This window comes from Camelus dromedarius, chromosome 7, assembly GCF_036321535.1.
Source record: "Camelus dromedarius isolate mCamDro1 chromosome 7, mCamDro1.pat, whole genome shotgun sequence".
NCBI classification, from domain to species: Eukaryota; Metazoa; Chordata; class Mammalia; order Artiodactyla; family Camelidae; genus Camelus; species Camelus dromedarius.
The window spans coordinates 2,010,883-2,032,756 of NC_087442.1; the positions used below are offsets into that span (position 1 = coordinate 2,010,883).

The window sequence follows — 21,874 nt, forward strand, 5'->3', positions numbered from 1 at the left end:
ATAGTGACCCCGAAGATGAAAGCCAGATGACAACACCCAAAGTTAAGTAGGCTCATGAGCCGTGACACAGAGGCTGTCGGCATGACTTCAAGGGTGAGACACACTGACGTCTGGGGGCCCACAGGTCGAGATGAAGGGAGATAGGTAGGCTCCATGGAGGACGAGAGGCTACACCTGGCCCTGAAGGTGGACGCTGAGCCAGACAGCAAAGTGGATGGAGAAGTTCATGGGCTCGGTCATGGGCCAACTGTGGGTCCTGCAAGATGGGGCGTGAGACCTACGTGCAGGGGACAGAAACGCAGGAGAAGAGTAAATCTGGAATCTTCCGTCTCTAAGTTAATCAAATGAGCGCCATTTATGATTAAAGACCCCAGGACTATGGGCTGCAGCTCTGGGGGGAAGGAGGGACCCCCCAGATCTCAGTAGGGTGTCCTGTGGGCTCTGTGGCCTCACCTGTGACGTGAGCACGATGCCTCCAGGCCTCGCCCAGCACCCAGGGCTGCCGGGGCTCCGGGGAGGTCACAGGTGGTCGGCAGATCTGCACACACACGAAGTGTTTTCACAATACCATGGATTCGGGCAGAGCACCACCGGGACATGGCTTCTGCGCTTGGAACGAGAGACAACAAAATGCGGCAACAGAAACCCCAGCTCCAGGATCCACGCTGCTGCCTCCCATCCCAAGAGGAAACAAGATCATCCTGACCAAGAGTTTACCTGAGAGGCCAGGGGAACTTGACTTCCTACTGAAGAGCTAACACTTAATCCATCTGCGGTGGATTGAACTGGGGCCAAAAGACAAGTTCACGGCCAAGCCAGGTATCTCCCAGGGTGGCCTTACTGGGAGACAGGGTCTTCGCAGAAGGAATTAGTTCAGATGAGGGTGGGGCACCAGCCCAGTGACTGGCGGTGTGCTAAGAAGAGGAGAGACACACAGACACACAGAGAGGAGACGGTCCATGACGCTGGAGGCAGAGGCTGGAGTGATGTGTTTAGCCCTAAAATACGAAGGTTTGCCGGCAACACCAGAGGCTAAGAGAAAGATGGGGAAAGAGCCCTCCCTGGCACCTGCAGGGGGAACACAGCCCTGCCGACACCCTGAGCTCAAACTTCAGGCCTCTCTGAGCCAAGACAGGGCACAAACTGGTGCCAAAGTAAACACACTCGGAGGCCATGTGGCCAAAGCGGTTGGTGAGGCTTCCAGACGATCTGTCCTTCCCAGGTGATGGGACCCCGGCCTCGGCAGAGATGAGGCCAAGGAAGGACCAGGGCTAACTTGGCTCTGGGGAGTCCTGTTGTCTGCCTGGATCTGCATACCACGTAAGCCGTTTGCACCAATAACCTGTTTGCAAAACAAAACTGGAATCAGCAAGAGCTGCAATCTGGCAAGAAGGAAAGAAAGGGGCGGTGTCCCACCACAGCAACGGGCCGCGTATCTGACCGCCTCTGCTCTCCATCCTGCAGAAGGATAGCCCCCAAAGCTGGGTGCTACTGCCTCCCCCACGGGGCTGATCAAAGGCCCTGGAGACCTACATGCTGTCACGTGGCGCACAGAACACAGAGCAACAGTAACAGCGGACTTGGAGATGAGGCAGGCTTTGGAAGTCCTGTGTCTGAAAATCTCTGTCTTATGAAGCAGTGCTGGCCCTCTCCAGGGCCCCCTCCAGGTGAAGGTCCCAAGTCCTAAAACAGATGCAGAGAAGCCAGCCAGGGAAGACTGCTCTTCTTTAAAGGTTTCTTTCATGCTGTTCTGTCTTCTTTTCCACAGTCATCTGAGAGATCGATAATTCAAGGATTCATAGAAACAATGTCCTTGAGCATGCCTAACCTGAAGCCCAGGTTTCTGTCCACAGCTCAGAGGCCAGCCTGGAAATGCAACTTTGCTGGGTATCTCTCTTGGGACACAGGAATGCAGAACCTGGCACTTGGAGACTGAGGTCAGTCTGGTCCACTTTGGTAAGTGGCCTTGGGCATTGCCACCTGCTGCACACATGTGCTGGCATCAGCCCGGCAGGGACATTGAGCGTGCCACACTCTGACATGGTGTCCCTAAGCAAGAACTCTGCACTGAGTTCCTCGGCTGGGCGGGGGGCCACAGGGCCTCCAGGGAATGGTCCTCTTCTGTCCCAGTGAGCGCTCTCTCCGGGCTTCAGGGTGCATACAGGCAGGCTCAGCCCTCCTGCGCCGCCCCCGAGGGTGGCTTCTGTCTTCCCCCAAGAAATTCCTCTCCCAGGCCTTCTTGTTAACACCCGCCAAATGTTCCAGTAATGTGACAACTCCCAGGGAGGGGCCTGTAGAATTACTAATGTCCCAGCGGCTTTTGCCCAGGTGAGCGCTTGCACCCTCAGTCTCCCATCCTGCGCCCTCTACCGCCTCCTGGTGCCTCCTCTGCCCCAGCCCCGCCCCTCCTTCTGATGCCTCTGTGTTTCCAGCTCTTGGTTGTGCACCTTAGAGGGACGTGTCATCCTCTTTCAAGACAGCAGAGAAGGGAATGCTCTCTGGGGGGAGGGTGGGTCTGGGAAAGAGCGGACGCGCCTGCGTGGGGCTGCCGGCCTATCTCAGAGGCCAGACAAGTGGGACCCCGAGGGCCTCCCTGACTCCACATGAGGCTGGTGCTGGAGCAAGTGTGCGGCTGAGCCTAAAGTTCCCTGGGAAGCCAACGTGAACCAGAGGTGTATCTCCGGGGAGGGGCTGAAGCGTCCAAGGGACGCAGGACACACCCAAGGGGCCAGGAGGGGGGGTCACAGCAGGGCAGCCGGGCCCGCTTGAGTCTCCATCTCCCACCAGAGAGACTGTTCAATGAGCGTCCTCAATCCTCCTGAGGGCAACATCGCGGACTCACAGCGCTGAAGGCCGTCAGTTAATTCAGCCCACACTTTTGCAAATAGGAAACAAGGGTCAGGAGTGGTCAGGGCACTGGCCAAGAGGGCGAGAGCAGAGGAGGGCAGCCCTGGAGCCACAGAGGTACCGGCCTGCCGGGATGCGGGAGCCGTGATGACGGGGTCGCTCCCCGCAGAGCTGCTGGCGGGCACCAGCTCCTGCCTGGTGAGTCTATGCGTCTGTCGCTCCTGTAGAGAAACGGCCTCCGTGTTTCTGCGAGTCAGCATTGCATCCCTTCTTTATTCAGAAGAAGACGTTTGGACTGAAGTTGCTCAGATGATGTAAGCACTCTGCTGGCTGCCAAGAAGGGTCTCAGCCACCCTCCTTTGGAGCAGCGGAAGAGCGGAGACCGCCAGCCAAGGGCGCTCCCGGCCCAGGCGGGAGGAGGAAGCACTCCCTGCCCGCGGAGACAGGGGGCCCTGCCCCGAGAATGCCCACAGCCCAGACGCCCCAAGCCCAGCTCCAGGGCCCCTGCTAACACGTCAGCCCCCGGTTCTGGGGACCCCCTCCTGGGCTCACACGCACTCACACTCCCCCCTCACCGTCCTCCCCAGTTCCCAGAGAGGATCAGAGACTCGCACATGTTCAGTCCTCCAGCCCCACCGTGTGAGGCTCTGTGGGCTTCACTCCAGGTCCAGCAGCCACAAGGACCCAGACACAGACAGACGTTCCATGAGGACAGGGGCGTCCTGAGGATGCCCCATCCCCCCTCCCCCACCCCACCCCTGAGCTGCCATGGGAGTGGCAGGAGTGCGGCCGGCACTGCCGGCTGGGTTTCCCTCTCCGTGAGCAGCTCCCTGCTGACCCTGACATGCGATGAGCATTTACTGTATCAGCTTGCCCAGGGGCATCTGCGTCTTAACTGGGTCCAGAAAGTTGAGGAATGACCGTCTCCTGGTGGAATTTCCAGGTAGCTGTGGGACAGAGAACAGCATCGAGGAGCCGGGATCAGAAGAACTAGATCCGAGACCAGATGGCTCCCTCGCTCCGTGGGCATGAGGCCGGCTCCCTGCACTGTGCTTTCTGTCCCACCCACAGACGTGGCCCGAGAGTCCCTGACGATGGCCGTGAAACCAGTTTGAAACGGTCAGGGCCACACACACCTAAGGCATCATTAGACGCCCACGGCTCAGAGTGAATGTCAAGTGACTCAACAGAGCTGAGTGGTCTGGAGAGAGGGATCTGCACAGACCCCAAAAGTGCACATCAGGCTGAACATGCCTGCCTCCCCAAGTCCCCCGGACCCAGCGTGGCTCCTGGCTCACAGCTGGGCGGTTGCTCGGCAGGTCAGTCTCCGGCCGTGTCAAGCCCAACCTGTTGGAGGAGCAGCACGGGGCGAAGGAGACTTGGGATGTGGCCGTCCTGGGGAGAAGCGTGACGCAGCTCTGGGGTCTCCGTGTGCCATGGAGAGCCCCCTGCCCCTCGAGACACACACAGCCCCCCGGGTGTGCTGCAGTCCGGCCCACTAGCGCTCCCCAGGTCTGCCGAGCAGAATCAGCAAGAATAAAGGCTGGGGTCACAGGCCCTCTGGGTGCAAGGGGCCTCAATGTCATGCACGCTTTCGCTTCAGAGAATGGCTGAGGCCGGGAGGGAGCCTGGGCCGACCCCAGGGACGATGCAGCGAGTGGCTGGGGTGCCCTGCCCGCCCATCACCTCGCAGGGTCCTCTCTCCACTCTGCTCTGCTGAGAAATGCAGCCCAAGTGGACATCGTTGCCCCGCTGGCCCCTGGTGCCAGCACAGCCAGGGTGGTGGCCTCTTCCCCAGCCACTGCCGCCACTGCCACCGTGGGCTTGCAGCGCAGTGGGGAGATGCATGCAGGGAGGCCTGTGGATGCGCAGGGCCCTCGCCGGCGTCAGGACAGAGAGGAGAGCTGCTGGTCACCTGAGTGAGGACTCCAGTCATGAGCAGGAGGGTGCATCCTGGGCCTCCTGGGCCATCTGCTCCCTGGGGCTCTGGGAAGCTGGAGACTCCTCCATCGGGCCCCGGGATCTGGCGAGGAATGCGGGTTTGGGAGAGCGGTGCTGAAGGGCCGCATCCGTCCCAAATTCAGACAGGGCCCTGCCTGGCAGTCACTGGGAGAATGACAGAGATTCAATTTGCCAAAACTGGGACCAAATCAGACAGGAATTGAAACTGGATGATTGGATGGAAAGAGCCTGAGCGAAAGTATCAGGAAGAAAGTCAAAGGCAGGGGGTTGGGGAGGAGGGCTGCTGAGCTCCGAGCTCTGACCCAGGGCCCGGGGTCCTGGACAACCCTGGAGCTGTGTGGGAGGCCAGAGCCCCAGCTGCAGGGCCCAGCGGGTACCAGTCTGGGAAAAGGGAAATAGGGGACTGGGAAAGCTAATGAGGGGGTTGGGGCGGATGACTGAGTTGGCTCACCTTGCTTCCAGGGGCTTCCCAAGTTGGTCTGCATGCATTTCCCAAACCTGCAGAGCCAGAGCCTGAAGGCAGAGTGAGGAGGCCATCTAGCGGCGGGGGTGGTGGGGAGGCAGGGGCCGGGCCCTGGAGGTGCCTCCTGGGGGGCGGGGGCAGAAGACAGGCAGTCACCTGTCCTCAGCAGGGGTGCTGGTGAGGGATGGAGGGGTGCGAGGATGGAGGGAGGGGTGAGGGATGAATGCAGAGGACCTCGGGAAAGAGGGGCAGAGCCCAGACAAATTAGAATTGGATCCTGGGGGTGTCCTGGGATATCTGGCCAGGTCAAGTGGAGGCTAGGGTTTGGAATCTCTGACCTGCACAGGGAGGGGCCCAAATTGTCTGGAGGGGGAAAGGCAAAGAGAGGGAGCCATCTGGCGTCTGGAGGTGGAAGCCGCCCGAGTCTGGTGTCTGGGCAGTGGGGAGAGGGTGGGATGACAGGAAGGAGAGGAGGGGGAGGCCTTGGCGTCCCTTCTCGGGGTGGCTGGGCTGGTGTCCTTGTTTCTAAGGCAATAAATACAAACCGGGTTGATTCTTGTCCAGATTCCCCACCCCACCCCACCCCATCCCCCCCAACACACACAACAGGGTCCGGCCCTCAGAATTAAGGTGTCAGGGACAGTTTATGGTCCATCCCTATTTCATTCTCAAGGATTGGCCAGTTCCTGGGCAGGCGGCCCTGACAGGTTCTGGGGGTGTCCAAAGCTGGTGGTGAGATGGACAGGGAAGTGGCCTCGGCCCAACCCTGGAGCAATGGAGTAAGGAGGCCTGACAGGCTGGGGACCTCCCTCTGCCAGCGAGCGCGGGGCCGGGCGCGTGCACTGGAGGGAGCCGAGCACGCAGCCCCCGAGTCTGCCCAGCTGCAGGGATCTCACTGCAGCTCAGGCTTCGGCTCCCAAAGCGCCAGCGGTGCTCCCGGGGGCACCTGGCCGGCGGCCTGAGGTCCCTGCACCTGCGGGATTGCGGGCAGGGATCCCTGTGCACACGGTGGCCACACCAGGTCCAGTGTCTCGGGCTGGGGCTGTGGGGTGGAGACTGGGTGCTACGGCCCTTTTGCCTTTGCCTGAGCGGAAAAAGACTGGCAAAAGGGAGGGGGCTGGGGCAAGATGCCACGCGGGGGAGGGCACTCAGGAGGCTGGGGCGTCCCCAGGGCCCGGGTCTTCACAAGACCACCCTGCCCAACAGCGTTACAACCACACTTGCTGTGCGCTGCCCACCTCTAGCAGGCCCACTCTTCTGGGTACGTGGCGGAGTGACCTCTCTGCACCGGCTCCACTGGGAGGCCGTGATGAAGTTGGGGTGATTCTTCGCAAATCACAGACTAGAAAAAGCAAGCGTGGGGGAGGGGAGACAGCAGAGCCCTGGTGACGCGCAGTGTCTGCAAGGCCCAACCACAGGCTCTAAGATGTCCCCTTCCACACTCCCCCCCTCAAAAAGTTTGTCTGCACGGACCCTCTGCTGGACTGCAGCAAATGCCCCATTGTTTCAAGGATGGAGCCTTCAGACCTGGCTTCTCCTGCTCCCCTCGGCCAGGCTGGGGCCAAGGGAGAGTGCTTCGCTTCCCGGAGTGACAGCCAGGTCTGACCTGGTCCAGTCCACACGGAGAGCTCTCAGTGCCTCGTCCTGTTCTGGAGCAGCGACTGCGTCTGAGTGAGATGGCCAGGGCAGAGAAGGGGGTTGGCATATTCTGCAAAGAGGGGGACTCTCAGATTTTCTTTTTCAGGTTTAAATAAGACTTTAGTTAGTTTCTTACAGAAGTGCAGGAACTGGGACTCCAGCATCACCAGCTCCAAGTGCCGTGCCCTCTCCTGGACGCCCTTCCTCTGCCTGTTTCCCTGGGGCTCTGCGCAGCCTCGGGCTCCAGCCCCCAGGCCCCTGCAGACCGGCCTGCTGAGTGCCGTGAGAAGCCAGCTCGGCATAGTGTGGAAGGAGTCTGAGCTCCACATTCAGCTCATCCCTGGCCTGCACTTTGCTCCGATCGATTGAATCATGGGGGTGGTGTGTGCACAGCCTTGCCCACTCGCCGCTGCCCCCAGGCACAATGGGCCTCCGCCCACCACACAGGCACCAGCACCAGCCCCCTTCTCTGAGCTGGGGTGCAGCCCTCAGACCCGCTGGGCCCAGCCAGCTGGACCGTCCTCAGCTCACCCTGCACCAGCCCCTGAGCACGCCTCCATTCCACTTTCAGAGAGTTAAAAATAATGCATTAATTGAAACACCATAAGGAGCAGTATTTTCAAGTTTTTCTAAGATGCTTAAAGCACTTCAGATAGCACGGCCAGCCGGTCAGGTTGAGGTGCCTGGAATATTCCGGAGGGGGCAGAGACCCCTCTTTCTTTAAAATGCAGAGAGACCTGGCCTGCAGGATAAAGTCTCTGGGAAAACATTTAAATAAGACCTGGGCAGCTTGGCCCCTCAAACATTTGAGAGAATATTTGTTTGATGATGGAACCTGGGGTGGGGGGTGTCTAGACTGTCCTTTAAAAACTTAAGTTGGTGTTAACTGAAGCACCTACCATTCTGGAGGAAGGGAAGGGGGTACAGGAGATATGCACAAAGCAGGGGGGAACCGATGTTACCCTAAGGAACCTGCCTCCTCCCTCCCTCCCACCTTTGTCTTAGTAAAGATTTTTTTTTTCCTTTTAACTCGAAGCCCTCAGGTGAAAATAAAGCAACAGCAGCTACAGAAAAAAAAATTAGTCTTTTTTAGGGTTAAACATCAGAAGACAAGCTTGTGCTGCTTTGGCCAATCAGATACGCCCCTGCCAGCTATAATATAGTACTGAAGACAGCCTCTCTCACAAGCTCTCAGGCTTGCTACCATTTAAAATCAGACTCTTTTTGTCTTCTGATTGCCGTCTTGAGCCCCAACTCTGATGTGTTCCGTTATCAGCGACCAGCAACCTGCCGTTCCAGCCCCCGTCTGGGTGGGGATCAGTGGCGAGTCCCCCGCAGCGGCGGCAGGCAAGGTTATATAGGAAGAGAAAGAGCGAGGCAGAGAGAGCCGAGGGCGCCAGCAGCCAGCCGAGCGAGGCGGGGAGAGGGCACAGGCACGCACACTCGCGCACTCGGACCTGCTCGGGCCAGCCTTGAAGTCCTTGGCTGCATGGACAAGATGCTGCTGCTGGCGAGATGTCTGCTGGTGGTGCTAATCTCCTCGCTGCTGGTGTGCTCGGGGCTGGCGTGCGGACCCGGCAGGGGATTTGGGAAGAGGCGGCACCCCAAAAAGCTGACCCCTTTAGCCTACAAGCAGTTTATCCCCAACGTGGCTGAGAAGACCCTAGGGGCCAGTGGAAGATACGAAGGGAAGATCACGAGAAACTCGGAGCGATTTAAGGAGCTCACCCCCAATTACAACCCCGACATCATATTTAAGGATGAAGAAAACACTGGAGCGGACCGGCTGATGACTCAGGTAGAAACCCAGCGCGGGGCGTGGAATGTGTTGCTTTCAAGGGGTTATGTGTAACCATGCAGTTCAGTCTGTTTGCTCTGGAGGCAGGTAGAAAGGCGATTTTACCCTCTCCTTCCCCACCCACCTGCCTGCCTCCCATCCCTTCCTCTTCCTTGTGGGGAATGGAGGTAAAGGGTCTAGCTGGAGAAGTTTAGGGTGGGGGTGGGGTAGGGACGGGAGGAGATGTGGTCCATAGATGGCCCTGATTTGATGTGTCCTGCTGGGATGGCCTTCCCATCCTGCCTCAGCTCTGGCTTGTAACTTGGGGAGACCTTCACTTTGGGGGCATCTGTCCTCTCCAAGTTGGGAGCGGAAATGGAGGGAGGGGGCAAGAGTCCCCCCTAAACATAAAGTGGTGTCCGGGTCACCGTGCCAGTGTAGCCTCGTCGCTTACACGTTTCCCTTCTCCTCTGTGCTGCTCTTTCCCACCACTATCACCGCCCTGCAGCCCCCCACCAAAGACCCTCAACTGGGAACGGCAGGAGGCAGTTCTGACAAAAGGTCGGGGCTCCAGAGGCGGCTGGGCTGGTCCCTGAGCGGATCGCATGTCTCCCCTGCGATCCCATCGCTGGCACTCGTGCCCGTCAGAGTGTGAATGTATCGATATTTCTTTAAGGATGCCCTCTCGTTCTCCCGAGCCCGCGGTACTTGAGGGGAGGGACTTAGAACTTACTGGCATTGCATCACGCTAGTTTTCAACCTGCTTGCATAGGAATTAGGAGCAACTATATACTAGCGGGAAGGGAGGGGGGCTGGAAAGCAGAACCAAAGCAAAACAGGCGCCCCTCTCTCCCCCTGGCCTCCGTTTGAGACTTCTGGCTGTCAATCTCCCCGCCAATGATAGACTTTCTGAAACTCCATGCACTATAACTGAAGATGGAAATGGATTTCCTGGCAAATATAGGTCAACATCCTTTTTATTGCCCTATTAAAATATTCAAGTCCTACCTTTAGGGCTAGGAGCGCACCGCGGCTGACGGAGCGGCGCTGGTGGGGCGCGAGTGCAGGGGAGGCTGGGGGTGGGAGGGAGACAGAAGCCCCCTCTGGGCCGCTCGGCTCCCCAGCCCGATTCTGATTCTGGCCTTGCTGCGGAGCCCAGAGAGGAGAGGGGCCGGCAGGGTAGCCGGCTTAAGCGAACGGACTGGGTAGGAGACGGAGCGAAGGAGAGGGTCATTATCCCTCGCTCTCTCATCTCCTCGCGACCACCTTAAATCTGGACCGCGAGTGTGGACGCGCGCGCCTGTGCCCGAGCGCAGCGCGAACCGCAATTAACTCTGCGCAGGCCGCGGGGTGCCGGGTGCGTGCGACCGGCTGCCGCAGTTCTCCAGCTCGTCCCGGACTCCGACCCCCTGGTCACCCTCGCTCCCTGCGGGAGGGAAGGGGCCTCCCCGGGGTCTCTTGGAACCCGGGAGAGAGGGGCGAGGCCAGAGGAAGCGACGGGGTCGGGAACACCGGCGGTCCCCGAGCCAGAGGGCTCAGCGTCCGCCGAGGTCCCGGGTCTCCCACGCGGGAGAGGGGTCCCGGCTCGCGCCCTGACCCGGACCCGGCCACCAAGTGCGAGCGCGCGGAGCCGCGCACCCAGGCAGACGCATCTCATCTCCACTTACTCCCGGGCTATCGATCCTGCGGCTCGGGTTTCAGTGCGCGCGGGGCTGGGCTGCGGCCGCCCGCCCGCCCGCCCCTCCACGCGCCCGAGCGCGGGCTCGGCCAGGGCTCCTGGCGGCGCTCCGACGGCCCGGATTGAGCGGCGGCGCGGGCGTGACCGGCGGGACCAGGCGGGAGGGGAAGGCCGGTTCCAGGGTGGGGGCGCCCCAGCCTGAGCCCCCCGCACGGTCCCTCCCCGGGCCGCCCCCTGCCGCCCCGCCGGGACCCACGGCCGCGCGGCCCGGCGCCCGGCCACTCTCGCCGCCGCGTGCGCTGGCAGCGTTTGAACTTCTGACCTTCTGTCAACTTCCCTCAGACGAACGAAACGAAAACAAATACTTTTTTCCTTGGGCAGTGGCTATTCCCGTTCCCGACACAAAAGGGGGGGGAGGGGCAGCCAGCGTGGGGGTGGGGTGGGGAGGGCCGGGTCAGGACTGCACCACGGACCCCACAAGTGTCCCCTAAAAACCTGGATGGCTGGGGGGAGGGGCGGCCTGAAAGGTGCCCCTCGGTTTATCCCTTCCGAGTCCTTCCTGCGTCCCTGATCCTGAGAGTTGCAGTGGGGAAGGCGGGGGACCTGGGCGGCGAGGGCAGGGCCCGGGGAGGGGGAGCAGGCAACGCCTCCCGGGCTCCTGGGGCACCTGCTCACCCGCCGGCCCTCACTTAAGATAACCGCCTAGACTCTGTTCTCAGGTGCGTGTCCCTCCTCCCCCGTCTCTGTGTGTCTCTGTCTCTCTAATGTGACTGCCGCCCAAGTCCCTCAACCATGGCAAGATCGTCCCCAGTGGAACTTTCAGAGCAGTTCAGGAACGCATGAGCTCCTGGTTAATATTAACTCGGAGAGGGGGAGCGCAGACAGACGCACCTCTCCCCGCAGGCCGAGGGTGCCAGGGGGCTCTGAGGGGGCAGGAGGAGGCGAGGGGCCGGGCCTGCGGGCTGCAGTGGCGATCAGCCTCAGGCGCCCGGTTGGGCCAGATTTCCGGGTGCGTGGCAGCCCCGGGGAGCGGCGCTCAGGTGTGGGTTGATGGGAGGGGTCTGGTTTTCCGGAGTGGGGGAGGAGGAGCGGAGAAGGGTGTGTGTAGGGACTGGGGGGTACCCTTTTGAAGTTGGGACACCCCTCCCCCGAGCCGGGGAAGCCCGTCGGCGTTGGCGGTGACAGTCCCCGCTCGGCTCCGGGGCGCGCAGCGGCTGCGCAGACTGGGGAGGTGGCGGGAGCTCAGGCGTGGGGAACAACTCGGCCTCCGCCGACACAAAGCCGGGCCCATCGGCCCCGCTGGGCTTCACGGTGGCTGCACAGAGGCGGGCTTGATTCGCGGCACACGACCCAGTGAATTGATAACCGGCCTGGGCTTCCTGGCTTGGTCTGCGACGATCCGGCGCGGCCGGGGCGCAGGGAGCCCTGCCGCCGGGGGCCGAGGCCGCGTTGCGCCTGGCGGAGCCGGGGGAGGGCGCGTGGGGCGCTGGGCGCAGACTCGGGCCTGGCTGGGCCCGGGGCTCCTCGTCTGGGGTCTCCACCTCTTGCCCAAGTGGCGCAGCGCAAAACGCTGGGCGCTGGTACGGGTCCTCCCTATCCTGCCCTCCCCATCGCCAGCCGCCTCAGGGGAAGCTGCGGAAAGCTTCATCTGAGCCCCCAAAGCAGGGAGTTGGAGTGGGATGGGGGCCCGGGATGCGAGTGTCTGCGTGTGCGCGTCGGTAGTGTGCGCCTGCGCAGCCGGTTTCACGTCCCCGCTCTAAACTGACCCTGGTTTACTGATTGATTTTCATGTAAAACGCATTCAATCCTCAAGATGACCTCACTCAAACTCTGTCCTTTTTTTTTTTTTTTAAGAAAACTGTTGGCAGGACCAGAAACCTGCAAGCGCCAACCTGTTAACTAGGGCCGCCCCCAGCCCTCTGCTCCACCTCCCCATCCCCATCCCCCAACACACACACACACATTTGTATGTTTAACTCTACAACCATATACTGGTTTTTATTGCTGTCAAATGCACAGGACTTTTCCTGTTGCGCAATCGGTCACATCCCATTAAAACCTGCAGCAGTCTCTGCCAGAGCCTCTCCCCCACTCTGTTGGAAGAGCGCTTCCCCGCTCTACAGTTAGGGTCCTCGCTGGGGGCCATCTGTTCATCTCGGTAAGCGGGTCCCAAGCAGAGCATCGCCCCGCCTGGAGACCAGTCCTGCCCTCTGCAGAAGTCAGCTTGGGATTGCTGCCTACCCGCCTCGGTCTGCCTCTCTGGGGGATGCCCCCATCATGACCGTGTCACCACTTCCCCTCTTTTAAATCCCGCACCCCATCGGCTGCAGTGTAAACGTCCAGTGAGACAGAATCTGCACACACACGATTCAGCTTTTTCTCACATCCCCTTCTAAATGGGACCCGAGAATCCCGCAGGAATTCCCACAACTCTACCCTGACGGGAGTCCCGCCTAGTCTGTCTCTTTACTCCTACAGGCAGCTTCCTTGTTGTGGGGTGGGGGGGACACTAGGGCAGTTTCCAGAAGGAGGCTCCCCAAGGCCAGAGCTCCGAGGCTGCAGGCCTCTCTGGCTCCCCATCCCCCACCCCTCCCAGCCCATCCCCTCCTCCACCTCTTAAGTTTGCTCTTCAAACTTGCAGGACACCATTCTGTGCCGGCCAAGAAAACAAGAGGGGAGGCGGGGAACAGGTTAAGGAAAACAAGAGACACAATCAGACCACAGAAAGGCCAGGAGAAAAGAGTTCCACGGGGAAAAGGAATGTGGCTGTCCAGATAAAGAATGTTTGTCATCCGGCCCTGGCCGTATTGAAAATTATAACTCACCTGGCTGCCCTCCACTGCTGGCTCCCCCACCCCTTAGGTTGCTATCAGCTCCCCCCCCCCCCCACCTTTGGCTTAATTCTCACCTCAGACAGGCACAGGGCAGGAGGGAGTGCACACAGTTAAGGTCAGGCTTCTCATTCTTTTAGAAGCAGTATATTTTTCTTTTTTCTTTGGAGTTGCACCCTGGGCCTCTCTCTGGCCTCCTGACAAGGGTGTCTGCCCAGGGAGATGGGTGGAGCCTTGCACAGTTGCAGAGAGAGGGGGCCACAGAGAGGGCAGGGGCATGGACGGCGTCTTGGAGGAGGATGTGGGCATAGCCTAGGGTGCTCCTGGAGGGGTCTGCAGTCCTGGTCCAAAAACATGCAGTTACTTTTTCCAGAGAAATGTCATCTGCTTCTTAGGCCAGGATAGGAGCTCTGCTATTGCAGACTTGGAGAAAGGCCCTCAGGTCACCTCCCAGACGACTTGCGCCTCATGCAGATGCCTCCCCCCACCCGCGTGCCCTCTCTCCTGCACTGGCTGAGCCCAGGTCCAGGCCCTGACCCCTGCTTCTCCGCACCGCCATCATCCTGGGGGACTGCGCAGAGCAGCCCACACCGGGGAGAGGCTCACGTCCGCGGGGCACCCCCTTCTCTCCGCAGAGGTGCAAGGACAAGCTGAATGCCTTGGCCATCTCCGTGATGAACCAGTGGCCAGGAGTGAAGCTGCGGGTGACCGAGGGCTGGGACGAGGATGGCCACCACTCAGACGAGTCCCTGCACTACGAGGGCCGTGCAGTGGACATCACCACGTCGGACCGCGACCGCAGCAAGTACGGCATGCTGGCCCGCCTAGCGGTGGAGGCCGGCTTTGACTGGGTCTACTACGAGTCCAAGGCGCACATCCACTGCTCCGTGAAAGCAGGTGAGGCAGCGGGCCCACCCACGCTGACAGTGCCCCCCCACAGCGCCAGATCTACTCCCCCCTCCCCACCCCCGCTCCCCTGTGTACCCCACAGCCTGACTCAGGGGAAGGAGAAAATGGAGAGAGGGCGGGGTGCAGGCAGGGAGGGGATTGGGTGGTGACTGGTGTTTCTATGTGGGAAAATAGTCTCTGGGGCGTATGCCCCACCCCCTAGCCAGGATGTCCCTACCGTCGAGGCCACACAGGACCCGGTTCTCCAGGCCCAGATGCAGAGGGCATATGCTTCCTGAGCCTCCCCTCACCCGTTTCCAGAGCCCCCACTGCAGGTGGCAGAGACATCGAGGGAAAATGAGGGGCAGACTCTCCTGGTGAAAGACTGCAGCCCTGCCCAGTTGGCCAACTCTGGCCTAGAGCCTTTGCCTCAATAGGGCTTAAGAATGAACAACCCCCCACTAGTCCCCCCCCCCCAGCACAGGAGGCTCTGCCCAGGGTGGAAGCCCCTGTCCACTCCCCTCCCCACTGAGCGCCTGTGGATTCTAAACTAACTTCACCCACTCACTCTCTCAGCCTTTGGAAAGAGGCCTGGTGGGAGGTAATAAACCCAGTAGTTACCACTTCCAACATCTGGAGGCCGCAAGCCCAGAAGCATCCGTCCTTGTTAGGAACCAGCTGGGCGGCCCTGAGCCACAGGCAGGGCCAGGAAAGCCAAGGCTGCAGCTGGAGCAGCGGCCCTGCGGCGCGAGGCGGACTTCCCTGGGCCTGCAACGCCACATGCTGTTGCCGGCGGGGAACAGCTTCGGAAGGAAGGCGCACACGCACGCACCAGCCCCAGGGCTACGGATGCAGCTCTCTTCATCTCAGCAGAAGCTGGTGCATTTAGCAAAACAGTTCACAGTAAATTTAGGAGGCACCGTCTCCCCTACCTCCATCCCCCAGTTTTGCCTGTTTGTCTCCTAAACTGTATTTCAATAGCGTATGTCAGTAGAAACACACTTACAAATGGCAAGACACACTTTGGAGGTAAGGAAAATAGTGGCTTCTTGGCCCAACAGAAAGAAAAGGTGTGGAAGGGTGGGGAGAAGGGCCGGGCTGACAGCCCAAGAAAGTCTCAGCTGCCAGGAGGGCAGGAAGGCGCGCCCCCACTTCGCGGGGCTCCTTAATGGAGGCGCGGCGAGCCGCCCCCTCCGGGCCGCGGGGTCCCCCGGGTGGGGGTCCCTGGCGGTCTCCTCGCCAGCGCGCAGCGGTAATCCCTCCGGGGGAGCCGATGGTTGGCATTCCGCGCACACGGGCCCGGGCGCGGTGCGGTGCGTGTCAAGCAGGGTCGTGCGACTCGACGACTCGGGCTCGCCTGAGCCCCGGGCGCATTCCGGGCGGCTGCGGCGGGTCTCCAAAGGCCAGCCCCGCACTTCATGCCGGGGAAACCTATGAGAAGATTAAAACCCTCAGTAATTCCAGCGGGAAGATTCTTTCTCGCGATCTCTATTTGCAAAAAGCATGATCCCGGAGATTGGAATGCAGAGGAGACCGGGACCTCCCTGCCCCTCCTCCCCGGCCCCCTGCTCGCCGCCCGACTAGGATTATTGTCCTCAGGACAGTGAGCCTCAGAGAGCCACAGAGGGCCGGAGAAAGCGGGTAGTCAAGGGGCCTTGAGAACCCGGCGCTTGCAGAGCGCGGAGCAGGCCCCGCCATTTAAAATTCAAATACACATCTTGAGTGCTTGGAAGAGAGGCCTGACTGTGCAAATAGTGCTTGTGAGGCCCGGGCTTCTGGAGAGCCCGCGTGTGAATCGCACTGGGAAGGGGGGTGGGGTGCACCTGAGCAAATAGGGAGGGGGCGGCCGAGAGCTGGAGAGAGAGGGAGCCGAGAAAGGGGAGGGGGAGAAAATGGAAGTGGCCCCTCTTCCGAGAGCGCCTCCCATTTGTTGCAGAAATCACAATGACAATGCCGAGCCTTTTATTGGATTTTAATTAGAAAATGCACACAAGGCCCGGATTTCACACCTCGGCCAGTTCTCTGGAATGTTTGTCCAGTTGCTACAACTACTACAGCTATTTGTCACCCCCCCCCCGCCTCCGCCTCCAACAGGCCAACACCAAGGCCCCCCGCTGGGCGCTGGGGACCGGTGGGCTAGGGTCCCCGCCGCGCGGCCCGGGTGCGGAGCGCACCAGGGGGCGCCGCGCCCCGCGCCGGAGGCGGGAGTAAGGGAGGGTGCGCCCCGGCGCCCGGGTGAGCTCAAGGAGGCTTCCTGAGGAATCCAAGTGGAGAGCAAATAACCCTCTGAATTCGTGGCGAGGTTGGGTGTGTGCTGAGCTGGGGGGGGGGGGGGGCGGAAGGAAAGCAGTGTAACCGGCCTCCCGCTGGAGACGCCAGTCAACCTTTGTCACCACCAGTCCAATCCTAAGAGTCGTTAAGGACTATGTCTGCCTCTCAATTTGGTCACCAAGGCGGTGGGGATGGGGCAGGGAGGTCTGCACTGGACCAGCCTGGAATCTCTCCCCGGAGCCCAGCGCATCCCCGTTCTGGACACCAATCTTGCGCCCCCCTTTCCAAACTCGTGACTTCTCGGGACTCACCAGCTTTTCTCCTCTTCTCTCCTTTCTCCTCTCCCGCAGAGAACTCGGTGGCAGCCAAATCGGGCGGCTGCTTCCCGGGCTCGGCCACGGTGCACCTGGAACAGGGCGGCACCAAGCTGGTGAAGGATCTGCGCCCCGGGGACCGCGTGCTGGCGGCCGACGACCAGGGCCAGCTGCTCTACAGCGACTTCCTCACCTTCCTGGACCGCGACGACGGCGCCAAGAAGGTCTTCTACGTGATCGAGACGCGGGAGCCCCGCGAGCGCCTGCTGCTCACCGCCGCACACCTGCTCTTTGTCGCGCCGCACAACGGCTCGGCCGCTTGGGAGCCCGAGGCGCTGTCGGGCGCTGGGCGGCCGCCGGGGGGCGCGCCGGCGCGCCGGGCGCTCTTCGCTAGCAGCGTGCGGCCGGGCCAGCACGTGTACGTGGTGGCCGAGCGCGGCGGGGACCGCCGGCTGCTGCCCGCCGCCGTGCACAGCGTGACGCTGCGCGAGGAAGCCACGGGCGCGTACGCGCCGCTGACGGCGCAGGGCACCATCCTCATCAACCGGGTGCTGGCGTCGTGCTACGCGGTCATAGAGGAGCACGGCTGGGCGCACCGGGCCTTCGCGCCCTTCCGCCTGGCGCACGCGCTCCTGGCCGCGCTGGCGCCCTCGCGCACGGACCGCGGCGGGGACGGCGGGGGCGGCGGCGGCGGCGGCGGCGGGGGCGGCGGTCGCGTCCCCCCGCCCGCCCCAGGCGCGCCGGGTGCGCCAGGTACGGCCGCCGCGCCGGCCGCCGTGGGCGTCCACTGGTACTCGCAGCTGCTCTACCAAATAGGCACCTGGCTGTTGGACAGCGAGGCCTTGCACCCGCTCGGCATGGCGGTCAAGTCCAGCTGAAGGCCAGGGGCGGCCGGGGAGGGCACCGGGAGGGGGCGGGGCGGGCGGGGGGAGGGGCAACCGCAAGATACCGCAAATGACACACGGAAAAGCGCACGAAATGAGACTTTAATTATAATAATAATTAATAATAATAATAATAATAAAGTAGGCCAGTCCACAGTAGACTATAAGGAATCAAAGCCCCGAGAAATCCTGTCGTTGTGCTTAGTCCATCTATATATATTTTTGAATTTTTTGATTCTTGTTTACTTTTGGTTATTTTTTCACCTCTCCTGGCTATTTATTTGTTTGGTATGAATAGATGTTTTAAATAATATGAACCGGACCTTCAAGAGCCTTAAATAGTTTGTTTCTTGGATAATTTATTATTACCATGTGAACTGTGCTCACAGGGGAAAGAGTATTTTGTGAGGCCAAGCGACCTGCTCAGAGGCTATTTTTCTACACGTCCCTCGTCCTGACTTTCAGAAAGCAAAATTCTCTGCTCTCCACTTCTGCTTTGCAACGCTCCTGCTTGTCAGCAAGTGTAAACTAAAACATGCTTCGTGGGGGTCCACAAATTATATTTTTATACACAGAATTGTAAATTAGATTTTTGAGAGCTCAATACTTAACTGAATTACATTTCATTTTTGAAATAGTGTAAAATATGAAAATATATTATTTTAATTTAACTAGTTGCCATTGTAACAGTCATCTCCTATATCGTCTTCTTGGTTTAATATTGGCTTTGTCATCACCATTTTGGCCATATTCTTGGAAGTCAAGACTGTTACACACTCACATACACACTTTTTTTTTCTTGGACAAACGGGAAGACCTCTGTTATTTTTAACTTCAAAGAATTTATTAGAAAATAATATTTTTTAAAAGTGCACATAGTGAAGAGCGCACGAGGATGGAGCCTGTAGTTTGTACAGAGAAAAACAAAGGATGTTTTTGCATTAATAAATTGAGAAATAACTGCTGTAAATTTACTAAAATATATTTTTGAATATTTTGTAATAGTTTTATAGAAATAAAATGTGCCACGCACAGACCGGTTAGTATATGATAACTGAGAATTCCTGTTGCAGCCCCGTTTTCTTTCCTTTTTTTTTTTGGCTTCTTTGTTTGGGAAACCTAGTGCTGACAGGAGTTCCCAGTATTATATTTAGATGTGTTGCTTATACTGTGAATTCAGATCAACGTACATAGGGAACCAAAGTAGGGAACCAAATCAACTTGTTTGTTTCCGTCACTGGAGAAAAACCTCAGCTCTGTTTGTATTTATTGTGTGAAAGTCTCTATACTCAAAGGATGGCGGTGCTGTCCTGGGTTCCGTTCTGCCCCCACCTCCCCCCAACTTAACCAGCGCCGCCTGCCTGGAGGAGGTGGCCCTGGGGCCAGAGCTCAGACTGCCTCCCCAGGCTCCATGGACTTGTTGGCCCACTTCAGTCCCTCCACTCGGTGGCCCCAGGTTGGAGTGCGTTGTCCCCTGGCCTTGCAGGGGGGAGGTCCTTAGCTGCTTTCTGAAGTGTTGGGAAACCCTTTGCAGAAGGGTCCCTGAGCAGAGGGCCAAGTGTGGATATTCTGCAGGCCTACTTGGGAGAGCGCCTCCTCCGCCCGCTCGGTGTGGACCCCAGCCTTCCCTCCTCTCCCACCACAGCCAAGGGAGACTCAGGGCCCCCGGGCCGCGCTGGTGTCTCCACACCCAAGCTGTCTGTCTGCAGTGGTTGTCAGGCAAGGGCTTAGTGGCCGGCCCAGGCCTTGGGGCTCCCCTCGTGGGCACTCTGTCAGCGGGGCCAGGGGGCCTGTCCTCCGCGCCTGGAGCTGGGTTGCAGGCTTAGCCCAGAGGGGCTCTGTGCTCTGGGTCCAAGTGCCCGTGCCAGCTGGGGTTTGGAAGGGTGGGCGGTGTCGCCTGGGGGCCTCTCAGCAGATCAGTCACGTCTGGAGGCTGACCTGGGTTTAGGGAAGCAGAACTGAACCTGACGGCCAGGGGCAGGCCTCAGTCCTGCCTTGGTAGGGTCTGGAGAAGCTGCTTCTGAGGCTAGGGCTGAGGTCCCTGGGGGGCCTCTGGGCTGCAGGTCTGGCAAGGTGTGGCTTTTCCTGGAGGCCATGTGCTCGGATGGATGGTGCCGGCGGGCAGAGGGCCCAGCACGCAGGCCGGAGCTTGCCATTCAGGCAGGAGTGGTCCTCAGTTCTTGGTAAAAGACTGTTCTTTGGTCTTCTAGGTGGTCAGCAGGTTCACGGGTTATGATCCCTGGTGAGTTTGGTGGTTTCTGTTCAGGTCTGCGTATTAGTCAAAGCAGAAGCACTAGGGCACACCAGCAGGTCTGGCCGTGGTGACCAGCCTGACTAATCAGCGGGGCATCTCCATCAGTTAAAGAGAGAAGTGTTGGGTCCAAGAGAGAAGCTGGGCGGTGGGCAGACCCGACTGCACCAGGCAGCCGGCGCCGGGCAGCGCCCCCTCCTGGCCAGGCGAGGTGGCGGCGCCCCTCCTCCCTGCCCCACCTTTTAAGATCCTTTCCAGCTTCACCGTAAGAACTCTCTTTTTCACATCCACCTCATAGAGACACTGAGTACAAAGCATCCAGCAGGTGCAGCCTGCTCCCGTCAGACGAGGCTCCACTTCTCCCGCTTCAGAGTTCACGGGGCCATGAGTTTGTGCCAAGTGGGTGCGTGGTGTTGCTGCCGGCCTCCCTGGTGACTAAATGCATATCCCTGTCAAACACGCGTATCAGAATGTACTTGAAACTGTTATCTTTGTGCTCTATTGTTTGAATAATTAAAGAAGTTACAGAGATTTTCTGCAATGTCTGGTCTGTGGCAAAATTCCTATCCCACACGGTCATCTACGAGTCACATTTTCTTCCGCCAGGTTGTCCTGAAAATGTGAAAGAAAAAAATGTCATTGAGGGTGCACCGTTGAAATCCTGTGGTGGGCGGGAAAGCCAGGCCGTGGGGTCTTTACTTGGGGACAAAGCACACAGTGTCCCTGCCATTGGAGGAAGCTCCCAGCCCCATCCTCTCCTGGCTGAGTCTCTTTGCTGTCAGCATCACATCCACGTGGGAAATACTAGGCAGACATGCAAAGAATGCCAGTCGGTTGCAAGATTTGGCAAGAAAGCAACAAAATGCCCGCCTGTGAGTCAGGTCCTGGGCTGGGGGTGGGGGCATCTGGGTCCCCTGATGACGCAGACAAGTGGTCGGTCCATCCCACCCCACCCCACCCCCCGTACGGCTCATTCTTTTGCCTGCCGACCAGGAGCCTTCCCATTCCCACAGCGGGGCTGAGCAGTTGCATCAGAGACCACACGGCCTGCAGAGCCTGAAATATTTTCTGTCTGGGTCTTTAGAGAAAAAGTTTGCCAACCAGATCTTCTAGGATCTCCTATGGAAACCAAGCCCACGGTGGGGGCGGGGTGGGGGCCGAGCGTCATGGGGCGCAGCCATCATAGCACATTTTCTGTTGGAATTCAAAGGGGCACCTGCTTCTTGCTGGGGCAACCAATCCAGGGAGACCTGGTGGTGTACCAGGTGAACCTTAGTGCTAATCGAGTGTGGGGTAAACTGGAGAGACCCACCTGCAGAGGAGGAAGGAGAAGGGTCTAGAAGCCCACCCCCCAGCACTTGACCCCCACCTGGCGAAGGTCCCCCCAGGGAGACAGGAAGTTGGCACTGGGAGACGACCTGCTTGGCTCCTCTTGGCTGAGCTCGATTTTCTCAGATTAAGAAGAAAGTGATAGAAGCTCACGCTCCGCCTTCCAGACAAACTCCAGGTCCCACGACAGGGAGACGCCGGGATGGTACAAAAGATGTGCTTCCATGGGCGTCTCTGGCTGTCAGAACGAGCAGCTGTGTCCCGGAAGGGGGAAACTAGTCTAAATAAGAGGGTCAAGAAATCTGAAAAAGATAAATCAGAAGAAATACTATGCCAAAAATTCCAAGGGAAAACCTCCCCTGTACATCGACCTCGGTTCCCGCGTGAAATCCCACGTGGGCCGGGGCGCGCCGATGCGCTCGCTTCCAGGGCAAACGGACGCCCTTCTGGCTGGACACCAAGCTCCGTCCCATCTCAGCAGGAATTCCCTTTCTCCAGGCCCCAGGAGGGCTCAAGGCTTCCCTTTCTGAGCCTTGAGACCAAGCGGCAGCAAAACAAACCCAACGTCTTTGAAAAGAGTCCCGGGTCCTTGTGTCTGTCACCCTGCAGGTCCATGTCACTAGAATCCTGGCTGAAACCCTCCGGCCAGACCCCACAGGCAGGCCACACGTGGGCCCAAGAAGCCGGAGTGTGGGCAGAGATGTGGGGGTGGAGGGGTTGGGGGGTGACGTGTGCTGCTTC

At 59.5% G+C, this 21,874-nt stretch overlaps 1 protein-coding gene across 2 annotated transcripts; it reads left to right on the forward strand.

Moving 5' to 3' along the window:
* The first annotated feature begins 8,112 nt into the window (after positions 1-8,112).
* On the forward strand, positions 8,113-17,547 carry SHH (sonic hedgehog signaling molecule). Of its 2 annotated transcripts, XM_064487156.1 has the most exons (4): positions 8,113-8,708; positions 13,832-14,093; positions 16,706-17,324; positions 17,448-17,547. In XM_064487156.1, exons 1-4 carry the CDS (start codon positions 8,400-8,402, stop codon positions 17,545-17,547), a joined length of 1,290 nt encoding a protein of 429 aa, XP_064343226.1. In that variant the 5' UTR covers positions 8,113-8,399. The 2 variants fall into 2 exon arrangements, with proteins under 2 accessions (XP_064343226.1, XP_010989235.3); XM_010990933.3 differs by having other exon boundaries at positions 16,706-17,547.
* The last annotated feature ends 4,327 nt before the right edge of the window (positions 17,548-21,874 follow it).